The sequence below is a fragment of the Gallinula chloropus genome, assembly GCF_964237585.1.
Source record: "Gallinula chloropus genome assembly, chromosome: 3".
NCBI classification, from domain to species: Eukaryota; Metazoa; Chordata; class Aves; order Gruiformes; family Rallidae; genus Gallinula; species Gallinula chloropus.
The window spans coordinates 63,586,036-63,600,588 of NC_140087.1; the positions used below are offsets into that span (position 1 = coordinate 63,586,036).

General features: G+C 40.0%; 2 protein-coding genes across 2 annotated transcripts in view; one reads left to right on the forward strand and one right to left on the reverse strand.

Annotated features, from left to right (window-relative positions):
• The window catches only part of GPATCH2 (G-patch domain containing 2), a gene marked incomplete at its 5' end in the record, with an annotated part of 114,117 nt that extends 108,723 nt beyond the window's left edge, over positions 1 to 5,394 (reverse strand). Inside the window, 2 exons of the mRNA XM_084261096.1 lie at positions 5,057 to 5,239; positions 5,339 to 5,394. Coding sequence (XP_084117222.1) covers positions 5,057 to 5,239; positions 5,339 to 5,394 — 239 coding nt within the window. The remainder of the gene's footprint in view (positions 1 to 5,056; positions 5,240 to 5,338) is intronic.
• A 411-nt stretch (positions 5,395 to 5,805) lies between these two features.
• The window catches only part of SPATA17 (spermatogenesis associated 17), a gene marked incomplete at both ends in the record, with an annotated part of 89,700 nt that continues 80,952 nt past the window's right edge, over positions 5,806 to 14,553 (forward strand). Inside the window, 3 exons of the mRNA XM_084261686.1 lie at positions 5,806 to 5,918; positions 10,613 to 10,702; positions 14,189 to 14,270. Coding sequence (XP_084117812.1) covers positions 5,806 to 5,918; positions 10,613 to 10,702; positions 14,189 to 14,270 — 285 coding nt within the window. The remainder of the gene's footprint in view (positions 5,919 to 10,612; positions 10,703 to 14,188; positions 14,271 to 14,553) is intronic.

The following is a 14,553-nucleotide window of genomic DNA, read 5'->3' on the forward strand; positions in this document are numbered from 1 at the left end:
TATGAGGATATGGTTTGGATTTATGCTGAAAACAGTGTTGATAACGTAAGGATGTTTTTATTACTGCGGAGCAGTGCTTAGGTAGGGCAAAGGCCCTTCCTGCTTCTCACCACACCCCATCAGCTGAAGGTGCACAAGAAATTGGGAGGGGACACAGCCAGGACAGCTGACCCCACGGATGCAGTCCCTCCAGAGGTGTAGCTGCTCTAACTGTATTAATTCTTAGACAGATCAGACAAATTAGTATTATAATTACTTCTCTAGGTTTACTTTGAGCAATTATGAGAATTACTTGCTCAGTTTGGGACACGAATGGAAGCTCCTTTGTAATAGATTGAAAACACAATTTTTTATTCACATTGCATTTTCAACATGCTGGGGGTCTACATTAAAACTCCTTCTCCTGAAAACCCAAGAAATCTCTTTTGATTAATTTTATCAAAGCTCTCACTTCTCTTGCTATCACTGAAGAAAAAAAAGATGGGAACAGCAACCAGAAGGAACAGTTAATCTGAAACCTGTCTACAAAATTCAGGAGCATATTTCTATTACAGCATTATTTGCCAGACAAACTCAGTTTTGTAACTTTCTCCATTGCTCATAACCAGCTGTGAAGCTTGTGTTCCAAACCTGTGAAGTAATTCTAATCACTGCAGATGTTACTGTAACAAAAATATTTGCATTTGAAATAGGTTGAAAAATAAACTACAAGAAGTATTAAAGAAATTACCAGCAATTTCAACTGCATTCAGTAAGATGAGAAATTTCAAAGGTTGTAATAAGGAATGTAGAACAACATATTGAAGTACATAAAATATTAAGTTGAGCCATAGTTTAGCATGACTCACATAAGGCTATAAAAAACGCTGTTACAGCAACAGCCCACAGCTAGCAATAAAGCATAATGTCTTCACTAGGAGAAGATTCTACTTTAGCATAAGAAAAAACTAGCTTGGCTACACTGACCTTTACATTTATCTGAAGCAATTTTAATGTAGTTCACCAAAGGCTGACCCGTTTCCTCTCTAACCATTACCAGAATAGACCATAAAAGTAGGGTTGCAGGAAACAGTTCACACAGCTTGTGTGCAGCATTTATATTCGTACTGAAACTCTTAATAGAAATAACAGGCACTTGCTTTTTCAGTGAAAAATCAAGTAGTATTTTTGTTCACTTCCCACCTAAGCACACAATGCAGACCTCTTATAACAAAATATTTAACAAGCACACATTAATGGGAAAGCCAATTTAACTGCACAACTTGTAAGGAAAGGCAGCATCTTTTACTAAACCAACAGCTGTATTTACATCTACTTTCTAGTTCTATACCCTTTCAGGCAAACAGATAGGTTTCTTGCAGCTGAAGTCATGCTGCATCTCTGTCTCATCAGTTCTAAAAAGAATCATGATCTTTTCTGCCTTCGTGCCCACCTTGATCACAAGCTGAGAGCACAAGGAAAAAAAAAACCAAAACAACAAAACCACAGTAGTTCCTAGCATACCAGGATTATAAAACCTAACTTTCTGTAATCTTTTCTCATATAGATTGTTTGATGTCTTGTAATATAGCTGCACTCATAGTGTACCTTTATCCTCACAGGTACTAACTTAAAACCCATTTCTCCACCTCAGAAGTTATTTTCACAAAGTCTTAGAATCATTATTTATGAGACCTCTGCTTTACTGACCAACATGAGTGAAATTTGGATTCAACAGGTGCAAGTTTTGGAGAGGGAACAGCAGATGGTAAGTCTCACTGCCTTACCTGAGAAATTTATGGATTACAAAAAAAAAAAAAAGAACTATCATGGTTCTTGGGATACACAAAATGGAAAGCTAAACGAAGTAACACAACTTAAGTTAAAAAGAACTAAGTAGCCAGCAAAAGAGCGGTAGATAAAGAAATAACCTATAAACCTATGTTGTGTAGAAGCTGATGGCATACACCAGAAACAGAAGTTGTGCCCATCAAATGGCTACCAACAAGAGGAGAACACAAAGCATTCAGTTCCACATACACACTTATTTATGTCCTTAAGCTCTGTCCAACAGACAACCAAGTACACAAAGCTACACAACAACCAAAGAGCATTCTGCTCTGTACCAACCATTGCTGGGGGTGTAACAGCTAGCTATCGGGCTACAGAGTATTCCTCCCTTCCCCTTCCATCTCTGAGGATCCTGCCCAGCACCTCCTGTAAAGACGAAGAACCAATGCACCAGCAACGCATTCAAAGTAAATCTGACACGCAGGCCAAATAAACTTAATACACATGTAATTTTCATAGCCTAAAACTTAAAAATGGGACAGCATCAGAACAAAAACTTAGAGACTAAATGTCTGAAAACATAATTACTTTGAGTTTCATAGGATAGCAAGAACAGTTATAAGAATTGAGGACTCAAGACACATCAGAACTATGTTGGACCATGCCTATATCTGAAAAGGGAAAAGACAAATCCAAAATCCCAGACTATTTCTCATGTCCAAGGTATGCCAACTCAATTTTGCAGTCACTTAGCTGTGTGTATAAATCAGCTTCACAAAACAAAAGTAGAGAGGGAGTTTAAAAGAACTAAAATGAAGTGTAGAACAATTACTTTCATAAGACATTATTGCTACTCTTCCTAGAAATTTCTATGAATTCTTTTTTATATCGAATATACAGCTCCCATATATTTAACTGTATACAGTTACTAGAAACATTTTATTTCTCCAATCACATACTATATATCAACTCTTGGTATCAATCCTATATTTGTGAAAGTTTTGGAATTTCCTTGCACTTGTCCTATACAATAAAAAGTTCTTAGTATTTGAGGAAGGAGAAATTTTATTAACTGATTATGTCACTGATCCTCCTCAAAATTAGGGCCAAACTAGCACTGAATACATTTGACTTTTCTCTAACTGTCACTTATTTAAGAAGTCACAACAACAAATACTATCAACACTACTCATACATTTAAGAGTGAGAATGTGGTACACAGGGTAGAAAGATGCTGACTAGAACGGCATTTAATAAGGCTCTAACACAAATGAATTGGTGAGCCAGAAATGAGATTTGGAGCAATTTATCATGAGAGTTAGCAATTCTTGCAATCCCATTGCTGCCATTTACTGATATGCTTGCACTTTTCAGAAGTATGACTTCATTAAATAGCTGTCAAGGTGGAAAATCACCTGAACCATCATAGGATGGTAATACGCTATAGCATCAAAGTAATTATCAAAAGTCATTATTGCAGTTCCTGAAAAGTACTCAAAATACAAACTATTCCTAAATTGCCACATGTATTCACAATACAAATGAAAAACTTTGAGCTTCAAAGGTGCTTTACCAACCAAAGCAAACACTCTTGCTCTGTGGCCTTCAGCATCTACTTAGGGTCTTAAAACTTTTTAGAAAGCAGAAGTTCTTGATTTTTCTACATCAAGTATTAGACATTGAAAAAAAAAATTCTCCTGCATTTCACTCAAATAGGTTTCATTTAACAAACAGTTTCTGACATAACTTATGCACAAGGATAAGAAAAGACAATGGCTCTGAGGAATGGTCAGACTTGTAACATATCTTCCTTCAGAACTGCTAAACTAACTGTTCCATAGGTAAGTTTTCAATAATTCTGTACTGAATTTTTGTAGGAAGTGTATTTGCACAGGACGACAATTACAGAAGCAGATGCCAAATTCCCACACTCCATGTTGCTGAACACTCTTCTTAAAGTCTCTAGAACTAAATTACTTCATGGGGACACAAAATAGTAAAAAATTAAGATAAATGACAGGTTAACTATATAATGAGAACTTTCTCAGAGTATGTTTGGAATAGTTTAGGCAATGTTTCCACTGAAATAAAAATACTTCTTCCACTAGAGCATACCTCGTTCTCTGAAGCGTTCTGAATGACACCAACAGGAGTTACACTTACACCAAGGAAACTCACACACCTATCAATACCAACAAACTTCTTCGGGCAAATATATATCATCTGGGCAAATATATATCATCTGGGCAAATATATATCATCTGGGCAAATATATATCATCTGGGCAAATGAAAACCCTCTTTAAAAACTTGCTCATTTAGAAAAGCATAAAGAAGTTGTGAAAACACCCCCAGAGAAAAAAAGTAGGGATATCAGCAGAAGTGGAGGTGGAATGTAGGTTTTCTATGAAAGAAGACTAAGTGCTAACCCTTTCTCTCTGTTTCTCTTTTGAGGATGGGGAAGAAAAGAAAAAATAAACTAAAATCTATTTCTGATATGGGAACTTAATTGGCAGGTGTCTGTATACATAACAGTCTCAAGTTACCAACATGCAAGCAAGAAAAAAAAAAACAAAACACAAAACCATCAACTCTCCACTTCCACTAATAAAAATGAAATTAACAAGAAGCTACAGGCATCTGTTGATACCAAAGATATCACAAGATATCTGAAATTTCAACAAGGAAATGGAAGGGTTCCCACTTGGTTGTTTGTGAGATCTCATTTCTACAGTGTCTCTCCACTAGCAGTCGTTATACCTCCACAGCTTATCAACAAAACTCACTTTTCCCTTTTCTATTCTGTTACTCAGTTTCCCCTCTTTACAGTTTTACAATAAAACCAGCATAGCCTTTTACGTCACTATACTAATAAATTACATAAAACTCTAAATCTGTGAGCTATATTGCAGCAGAAGTACACATACTTTCCATGCTCATCTGCTGCAGCTGCACTTGTTGATTCTTGATACACAACAAAAAAGCTTCAGGGAAGTAAACACACCAACTGTTTCCACAGCACACACAGGAAAGGGTTTAGGCCTTAGGGGGTCTACCACAATTTGGAAAAAAACAAACACACACAAAAAAACCTGAATAAGCTTGTGGAAAAGCATTTCAATTTATAGTTTGTGTGCTGTCTTCTTTTAGCAACATGAGGAAGTTCCTTGGTCCAGCAGCCCTGCTTGCTTATAAACGCAACGAGCTGTTGAGGTGTGCGAACAGCACCTGCCAAACCCCCAAGCCCTCTCCCCTCGAAGGCTTTGGGGGAAGAGTAAACCACTGACATCTCTCCCCACCGAGCCAGCAGCGGAGGGACGCAGAGCGGGAGAGGCCTGGAAGCCCACCAGACAGAGAGACAGGCCGGCAGGGACGGGGGCAGCGCAGAGCGTCCCCACGCCCCGCCTCCAAGCCCCACACACGGCAAAGAGAGGGTGTTTCGATCCCCTTCCCCAAATACCGGCACCAGCCTGCAAGAGGACAGGAGGCGGCAGTGACATCCCTGCTCGGCCCGCGGGAGGCCCCGGCAGCCTCGTTTCTCCCCACGCGACCCCCAGGCCCGGGCTTACCAGCTCTTTCTCGCCGCCTGAGCTCGGGTCGGGGTAGGTTCAGCGACCCGGAACATGAACCCGGCGCCTCCCCCGGCCGCTCCCCGGGGAGGCTGGCGCCACTTCGCAGAGACTGGGCCGAGGGGAAACGGAGCGGGAACCGGCAGCAGCGCCGGGGACTGGCAGGCGACGGCCTGGAGCAAAGGACGCGGGCGGCCAGCCCTGCTCCTCAGTCCCCCATGATGAGAGACCGGAAGCAGCTGCGGCACCGGGAGGAAGCAAGACGCGACCATCTTGTCTCTCCCTTTCCGGGCCGCTGCCCAGGAGCGCCTCGTCCTCTCAAGCACTCGTCCCCTAAGCTCCGCTTCCGTCTAGATCCAGCAGTACGGAACTCCCGCTGCCGTCCGTTCCCTGCCGCTCCCTGCCGGCCCGGCTGCGGTGGAGAGCGCCACCCCCGCGCCGGCGCGGAGTGGTACGGTCCTGTTGCCATGGTGGCGGCGTCGGGAGACCGGGAAGGCGGGGAGGGGGTGAGCATGGCCGCTCTGGCGCGGCTTCAGGCAAAGCTGTCGTGGCTGCGGGAAGAGTATTTCCGTAGGAACAGGTAACCGGTCCGTGCCGCTGGTGGTGCGGGACGCAGCTCCTCATGCTGGGCAGCTGGCGGGGAAGCCTCTAGCAACGAGATGGCGGCACTCCCGCTGAATACGATTTGGCTATAAACTCCCTCCCGAGAGCACCCACCCCATTCCCTAAACCCCCAAATACTGCCAGAGTGATCTAAGGACACCTGACGACAACAGCACAGTTTCTCTAAAGGGTCCATTTCCGCGCTGCAATTAGTTCGTGTCCCTCTCTTCCCGTCCCCTAACCCCCGCTGCTCGTTTCGAGGGGCACGGAGCCTGTGGAGGTGGCAGGAGTCGCCGAGCCCCGCCAGCTCTGCCCCCGCGCCGGAGCTGGCTCTCTCCTCCAAGCCGAACGAGCCTGCGGCTGGAGTTTCTGGCACCCGAGACGTGGTTTGTCTTGCACTAATAAGTTAAGGACAGTTTATTCTGCTACAGATCCAAGAGGTCCTGTGTAGAGAGCGGCGGGCCGATGGGTCAGATCACCTGTTACCCTCCTCTCGTCTGAGCGGTACTGTTTGTGGTGACGAGTTTTCTGACCGCCAACGTCGTGGTGGCCAACTTTTACCAGATCAGACTTTTAGGAAACAAAATGTTTTAAGACCTGTTTTAATACTGCATAGGTTTTCCTTGTAAACCCTTTTATTCAACTGTTTTGTTGCTGCTGTACATACAGTACTGTACATATAATGCTAATATTCAAGCAGAACACCCCCCCCTTCTCTCCCCTCCCCCTTCCCTACCCCCCATATTTAGCATAATTGTAGGGGGTTTTTTTCTTTACTAATTAAGGAATAGCTTTGGAATCTGTTTACAACATCATTAGCGTGACTAACAAAGCTCCCAAACATCTCTAAAAGTTCAAGTTCCGCCTGTGTGTATTGGTGTGTATCCCAGTTCTTTCCCGACCTTCAGTTCATACTCTTGTGGCCGTACACACAGAAGTTCACTAAACAAGCATCAGTTACAGAAGTCTATGCTTGTATTTCACATATTTCAGGTTAGAAAGAGCAGGCTGAGCGAGACATGGAAATCCATTGGAGGGCAGCATGCTTGATGTTTGGGGATTTGGGTTTTGGCAGAGCTTTCCAAAAGCGAATTGTTTCCCTTTTAAGAAAAGGTTATAATCCACCAGCTTCTTGAAATTCAGGTTTTCAGCTGAGAATTTAAATGGGAGGCTTCAAACAGTCCAGCTCAGAACCAAAGTGCTGATCTGTGTCATGGTTTTATCCTGGCTGAGAGCCGAGATCCACAGCCTGACCGAAACCAGGACATCTGTAATCTGATCTTTGTTCTTTAGGGTCAAAACCTTGGACTACTTCAATACAGCTGCTAGTAAAATCCTAAAAAAACCCAGAATATCTTGTTTCGAGATTTTGGTATATTCTTATTTATCTTCTAAGCTTAATTTCCTTTCAGAACTACACTTTATCTACATAATGTAATAGATCTGTTAAAATCTGAGATGCTGTGGGCACAGGAGTCAGTCATTACCTACAAACAATTTGAGGGCATTCAAACAAAAATACATGATACTGTAAGAAAAGCGGTTACTTTTGTTGCTTATCTATAAAGACCTGTAGAACACCCAGAGCACTCAGACCTTCAAGAGCAGCTTGAATTTAAGCAACACTGACAAAAACTAAGTACTCTTGCTAGCAACTAGTGCTGCAGGAGGAACATAATAATTCAAATGTCTTAAAGTAAATCCCACAGTTAGAAAAAAAAATTATCTTTCAAAATGCATTTGCTGTTTTAGGACTCCACACCTTAAAGATCAGGGTAGGCTAATGAACCTAATATCTTGTCTGTTGTCTGTGGTTAGACAGGTCTTAATAACGTTATTGTGATGTTAATGATGTTCCTGTCATGCTTTATGAAGAACTTTGTTGTCAGAGGTATGAAGTCTCCGAAACTGACTTTCTAGGAAATGCACCTTTCTAGGGAAGGACTTGCCCAATTATGACAAAATGCAAAGACACCATAAGCCTGCACCTCGAGAAAAACCCTGTCAGCATAAACATTAGAATATACGGGATCTGTCAGTGCTTTCTCTTAAATTTTAAACAATTATATCACATTCATTCAAGAACCTACTTTTCTTTACTATAACACCTTTATGTCAGATGCTGACTTTGAGTACACCTTTTTAACATTCAGTAAAGTCTGAGAAATATCTGTGACTCTAAAAGCTAAATTCAAACAGTATGACAACTATGCAATCTGATCAGAAGGGCAGATGCCAGCTTGAGGAATGTACACCCAAAACTACTGCTTCTGCTGGCAAAACTAGTTGAAAAGGTTTGTGGAACTATACTGTAGGTGAAACAAGTCAGTTGGTCTGCTTCAATAAACTTTGTCAGGACTCCTGAACTGACTTGGCCAGGCAATGCCAACCAAAAAATCTAACAGGGAGTAACAGAGGAAAAAGTTTCTGCTCTTCCAGAAGCAGACTATTGCCATTTCCAAGTGGGTTTTGGAGCTATCCCAACACATCTAGTCCCATAGCCCCTTCCTTTCCTGGCTGTAACCATGGCTGTGTGTGCAGGGCCAAATCTCATATACACTTTTAATGATATTTACTTCTAGGTAAAACTATTGTGGAGTTGTCTGCTTCCTATGAAGTCTAGGAAGCTGGACAGGAAAGGAAGGAGGAAGTTCTCTAGTATAAATATCGACTTATTTTGTGGTCTTGGTCAGGTGAAGATGAAAATCTGATTTGAGAACACATGCTGTACCAGATGATGTAAAAATTAACAGTGCTAGTGGTTGATCTCTATTAGTAAATCTGTGTTTTGTTTTTCAAGAAATATAATGAGGATAATCCTAATTTATCACATAAAAAATTATCTTGTTGATGTTTACTGAGGCAGTTAATTTCAATACAACACTTTCTTAGGACAGCTAACCAATATCAACTAGTTGAGAAAACTAACTTACAGTAAACTAATTGTTCTTTTGTAGCAGGTGTATTGGTAAATATATTCCTAATAAAAATAGTATAGAAAAAATCCATGAAAATTAAAATACAGTTTAAAACTCAAAGATATGACAGCTACTGACATTTTGAAACAAAGAAAGAAGTAAATAATAGCTAGAAGTGACTGCATAGCTGGGTTCTAACCCTCAGCATTGAAACTCCTGAACTCTCTTAAAAGTTCTTTCTGAACTCTCTTAAAAGTCTCTTCCTGATTAATTTTTTTCTTTATTCTCTCTTAGATTCATCATTTTCCTTGCATGACTTCTAGCTTTGTCACAAACACTATTCTCCTAATGGGCAATATCACAAAATAAAGCAAGCAAGGACTGTCTCTTGGAATTGTTTTCTGACTTTCTGACGAGATCCTTTTATCTGTGCTTCTTTCCCACTTGTACACATGCCTTTTCCTTGTACTTTAAATTGACACAAAACTTTGACAGCTTGAAAATCTCATTGAAGTCATCGATTCTCCACATACATCTATTTTGTGTCCTCACCAGTATCTCTTTCTAGATAACCTTCTTTTTCTCATGTAACTAAAAAACATTTTTTTTCATCTTTCTCTTTATCCTCCCTTTTTCATTAGTTCCACTAGCATCTGTATTAATCACTGATGAAACCCTAGCATATTTTCTGATTCTTTTGTTTCCTTCAGTTCCCTCCTTGCCTGTCTGCAACATGTACTCAGCCTGTTTCATTTCTACATTATCTCCAAAATCCATGTCTTTGAATTCCCATTGTGAGAAGTCCTGTCAAGACTCAGTAAGCTGTTGTACTGACAACTGTAATTCCATGTAAAAGATTCTCATGGTCATCCCTTTGGAATCTATCCAATTACTAACACCCAATTGTTTCCAGTTCCTGACTTCTCTTTAAATCACACTAAGATTTCCTATCCTGACATTCCAGGCCTTCTAAAGTTTGAAACTTTCCTCATCTGGTTTCTCTCCTAAGCTTTCTAACCTATAGTATTTTTAATGTATATTTCTATCTTGCTTCTCTTCAGTCACATCTTCATTTTCATATTTCTCCTCTTTAAATTCCTTCCTAAGAAAATAGCTAAAGGTCTAAATTCTCTATTTTCACACTATAATATCATCTTGCTTGCATTAAAAATGGTCTACAGATAAGGAGTGTATCTGTCACCATTATTGATGCTATCACTGTTAAGGAAATACACGAATAAAATATTGTGTGTTGGTCATAAAGGAATGTATTTGAATTTGATCACACCTTAGATATATGCTTCTTATTAAATAAATGAATAGTTATGGTAATGTTGACCACAGTTCATTTATTTAACATTAATGTAGATACACAATTTTATATAAAACTATGGTATTTTTGTTATAATTCAGGCCTAATTATCATTAAAGAATTATCCATATATTTCACCTACAACAGGTGTCCATGACATGCTGACATGAATATTCAGTACTGTATAGGGATAAAAAGTACACTCTCCCAAATGTTACATTATCTACAAGTTGTGACACTCTTTGTTATCCTCATAATATGTAACTAATGTATATTATATTTTTCTGCACTGTTATTTAACTGTGTAGAATTAAAAAGTTAAAACCTGGTGAAAAAGATCACAAACTGCAATGGTAAAATATAAGATTTTTTTTCTGCTTTTAGAATTTCACTAAATTACCATGCTGAACAAATATTAATACTTTTTATATGTATTTTCAGGTCTATAGATGAAGACAGAAAAATAGAGTACAAAGCTGCTGTCAAAATCCAGAGCTGGTTTCGAGGATGCAGAGTCCGAGCCTATCTGAGGTAGTATATTAAGCCTATTTTAATCTCTATTTCAATCTGGGTGTTTGGTTTTTTTTTCACCTGAATTTCTCATGGTATTACTTGATTTTAGTGAAAAACAAACAACAATCACAAACAGCTATTTTGCTTTTAAACGGAAATAAATATATGCTCTGCTGCTGTAAGAAATACTAATTTTTCATATGTAGAACTGCATACAATTAAAATGGCACAATGCTAATAAGTCTAATGGAAATAATCCTTCTTCAGAATAGATATGCACTATTGTTTAAGAAATGTTGGCATGACTGGAAAAAAGTAGATTTCCTTCAGATATGCTGTTTGCAGAGATTTTCCTTATCTCTGTTATTGTGGAAGTTACAGAAAAATTGCCTAATAAGTGTATGGTAACTGGATTCCTATTGTAGAAAATTAAGTTCTACTCCTGGATTTGACCAGGTCATTTAAAAAAAAACAACTTTCTTTAAATTATTTTCTCAATTTATATAGACTATGTCATGTACAACAGCTTTGCTCTTGTGGTGGTTTTGCCCTGGCTGGAGGCCAGATGACCACCAGTCAGTCTATTACTCCCTTTCTTAGTTGGACAGGGGAAAAAATATATATTAAGAGGCTCAGGAATCAAAATAAGGACAGGGATTCTGTCATCATTCTGTCATCATTCTGTCATCCACGGCATAGGCAAAACAGAGTCAACACAGAGTGAAGAAAGAAAACTATCTAATTTATTACACTACACTGCAAAGAACAGTGACACCAGAGTTGGGAGTGCAACCAAATCTTAAAACAAACAAACGCAACCAGATCTTAAAACACTTTCCCCCCACCACTCCCTTCTTAGCAGACTTTAGTCAGAATTTTGCTCCCTTCTTTCCCCCCGTTGGCAGCCCAGGGTGGCCAGGGACTGGGGAAATGGGGTTCTCGGTAGCACCCTCCCCCCCACCCCTCCATTCTAAGCAGACTTCCCTTTAGTCATGATTTTGCTCCCTTCTTCCGCCTGCTCACAGTACAGGGGGGCAGGGTCTGGGTAAAAATGGGATTCTCAGTTACTTCTTCATGAGCTGGTTTCCTTTTCCAGATCTTAAAACACCTCTAACCTCCCCCACACACCCCCAACTCCCTTCTTAGCAGACTTCACTCTAGTCATGGTTTCACTCCCTTCTTCCCCCCGATCACAGCACAGGGGGGCAGGGACTGGGAGATGGGGGCTTCGGTCAGTCCCTTGCAAGTTGGTTCCCTTCTCAGCTGGTGGGGGAGCATTCATTCCACACCCTCCCCCTGCTGCACCGTGGGGTCCCACCTATGGGAGACAGTCCTCCACGAACTTCTCCAACATGAGTCTCTTCCCTCAGGGCTTTATCTCTTCATTCAGCTGCCCCATCATGGATCACTGCTATAGCGGGCAGTCATAAATCACAATGTCTCTCAGTCCCAGTCCTCCACGACGTCACCAGCCTCCCCCAAGCAAACCTGTTCCGGCACAAATCTCTCTCTCTCTCTCTCTAGGTTACAAGTGTTGGCAGAGACTTTCTTCAATGTAGGGTCACAGCATCTTCTCTATGTTTCCACCTGCTCCATCCAGCATGGAGCCCCTCCATGGGCTACAGGTGGGGTCTTGGCCTTTTCCATGGGGACACCTGCTCTACCATGGGTTTCTCCATAGGCTGCAGGGGCATTCTTCTCTTCGGCACCTGGGGCATCTCCTCCCTCACCCTTCCCAGCCTTTGTGTTTGCACAGCTGGTTACACCTTCTCACTCCCTTCTCCGGTGGCAAAATGCGTCTGCCAGCAGGTTTTTTTCTCCTATATGTGATTCACAGAGGCTCTATGACCAGCTCTGATTGGTCAAAAGCAACTTTGACCCTGAATTAGCTGTTGTTTACAGTTTTGAAGCTGGCAGAGAACTGTTACTGCTGCTTACAAAAATCATCTCAGCAGCACGCTGATACAAATTTTTTGGAAACAGTATGGTTGGGCCTTCCTCCCAAGAGACCTTCCTCTATTATTTCAGATCATAAGTGCCATTGGACAAACTCATATACTTGAATTTCTGTATCTTTGTTAAAATTAGTACTGTGAGGGAGAGGGGTTGTTACATCTTCTGGTTTGACTTTCTTGCCCATTGCAAGTCATTATGGATCATCCTGACATAATCTATCAAGCCTAAATAATTATTAAATTAACATTAGTCACTTAATGACCAGTATTTCCCTCATAAAAACATGGGCTATGGTTATTTTGTTAAAAAAAGCACTGGTAATCTGTTTTCCATTGATGGTTCAAGTGTGTTGTCACAGGGTGCAACCATCATGTGCAAGTGTTCACCAGCCAAACAAACATTGTTTTTAAGCTCTCCAAGGAATATCATTGCCACCAATGTCAAAAGTCCCTACAAAGACAGAGGGTTGTTTTGTGCCCCTTTGTTTCTAGTGCGTGAGTAATGACTGCCTGCTACTGAAGGAAGGGAAAGCCCTAGTGTCTTAGACAATCTGTTCTGTGGGAAAGTTCTCTTCCAAATGCACATTTTTATTTAGTAATGACCAATGTAAGAACAGTTTAATTGTAATGAGCATGTAAGAACTAAATCAGTTAAGTGTAGAAGAAGATTTTCTCTGCAACTCTGTACAGAGTGATCTCACTCAGTGTTCAGTGTGATCCTGCTCAGTGGATGGATGTGGTGTCCAAAGATGGATGTGGTGTCTGACTTAGGAGCAGAGGCTCAATATAGCCAGTTCTAAACTACCATCTTATTTAAGTCCATTGAATTACCTGTTAGAAAACACTGCCTCCACTGAGTGACTCTATTTGTACAGCACAACTTCTAACTTTGATGTCCATAGTTAGGTGGTATTCCCCTATATAGCTTTTTCTAGGCAGTCACAAAGTAATGGTTTCATTATCTTCTGCAAAATTGATGTGAGATTTATGGATTTTTTAGTAGCATAATAAAGTATATACGTAGTAAGGCCAGAGTAAAGATTTACTTATAATTAAGCTAGGTGTAGTTTTAGAAAAGCAAAAAAAAGTAGTCTAAAAATTCCACATATCTTTGTGCAATACTTAAAAAATGTAAAGCTGTTAAAATGTTGCATGTGACTGAAAAAATTCTGAACTGGTCAGACATGTTAGTTAGAACAATTAATGAAAATACAATCATCTATCATGTAGATTACATTTGTAAGGCTATTTCATTAAACTGTTATAGTGATAACTGAAATACTATATAGGTAAGTTTGCAGTAACCTATTTTTCTTCAAAAGCAAAGTATGTATGTATAAATAGATGTATATATTGGTTTATAAATATGCTTGTGTGCGCATATGTATAAATGCATCCATGTATACGTATAAAATATGTTTGCAGTGGCCATCTGTTTGGGATAAGTGTGGATATAATACACTATATGTTATATTTAATATTAGGAAAAATAAATTTATATTGTGAAGTCTCAAAATCCTCCTTATTTTGTTAATATATTTCATTTTAGATACCTGACCAAAATGGTGATTTTAATACAGAAGTGGTGGCGAGGTTATCGAAGCAGAAGATCATTCAGCAAAATGGTGGAGGTAGAAAAAAAGTAGTTTTAAAAATTTTATTTGGTTATTTACAGAATGCATATGAAGTAATTCATTCACTCATAGTGAAATTAAAAAGCTGAAATTAGATCCTTTGTACATGCAGACATATACTTTACTGTCATGAAAAGTACCATTCATTTCAGTAAGCCAAGGCATAATGGTCAAGTTAAGTCAGTATTTAAATGTTTTGCAATTCTGTAGTAGTAGTACTCAAACCAGCAATGAGATCTGCTCATGCAGAAGCTTGCCTGCACGATACTAATTGCAGCAT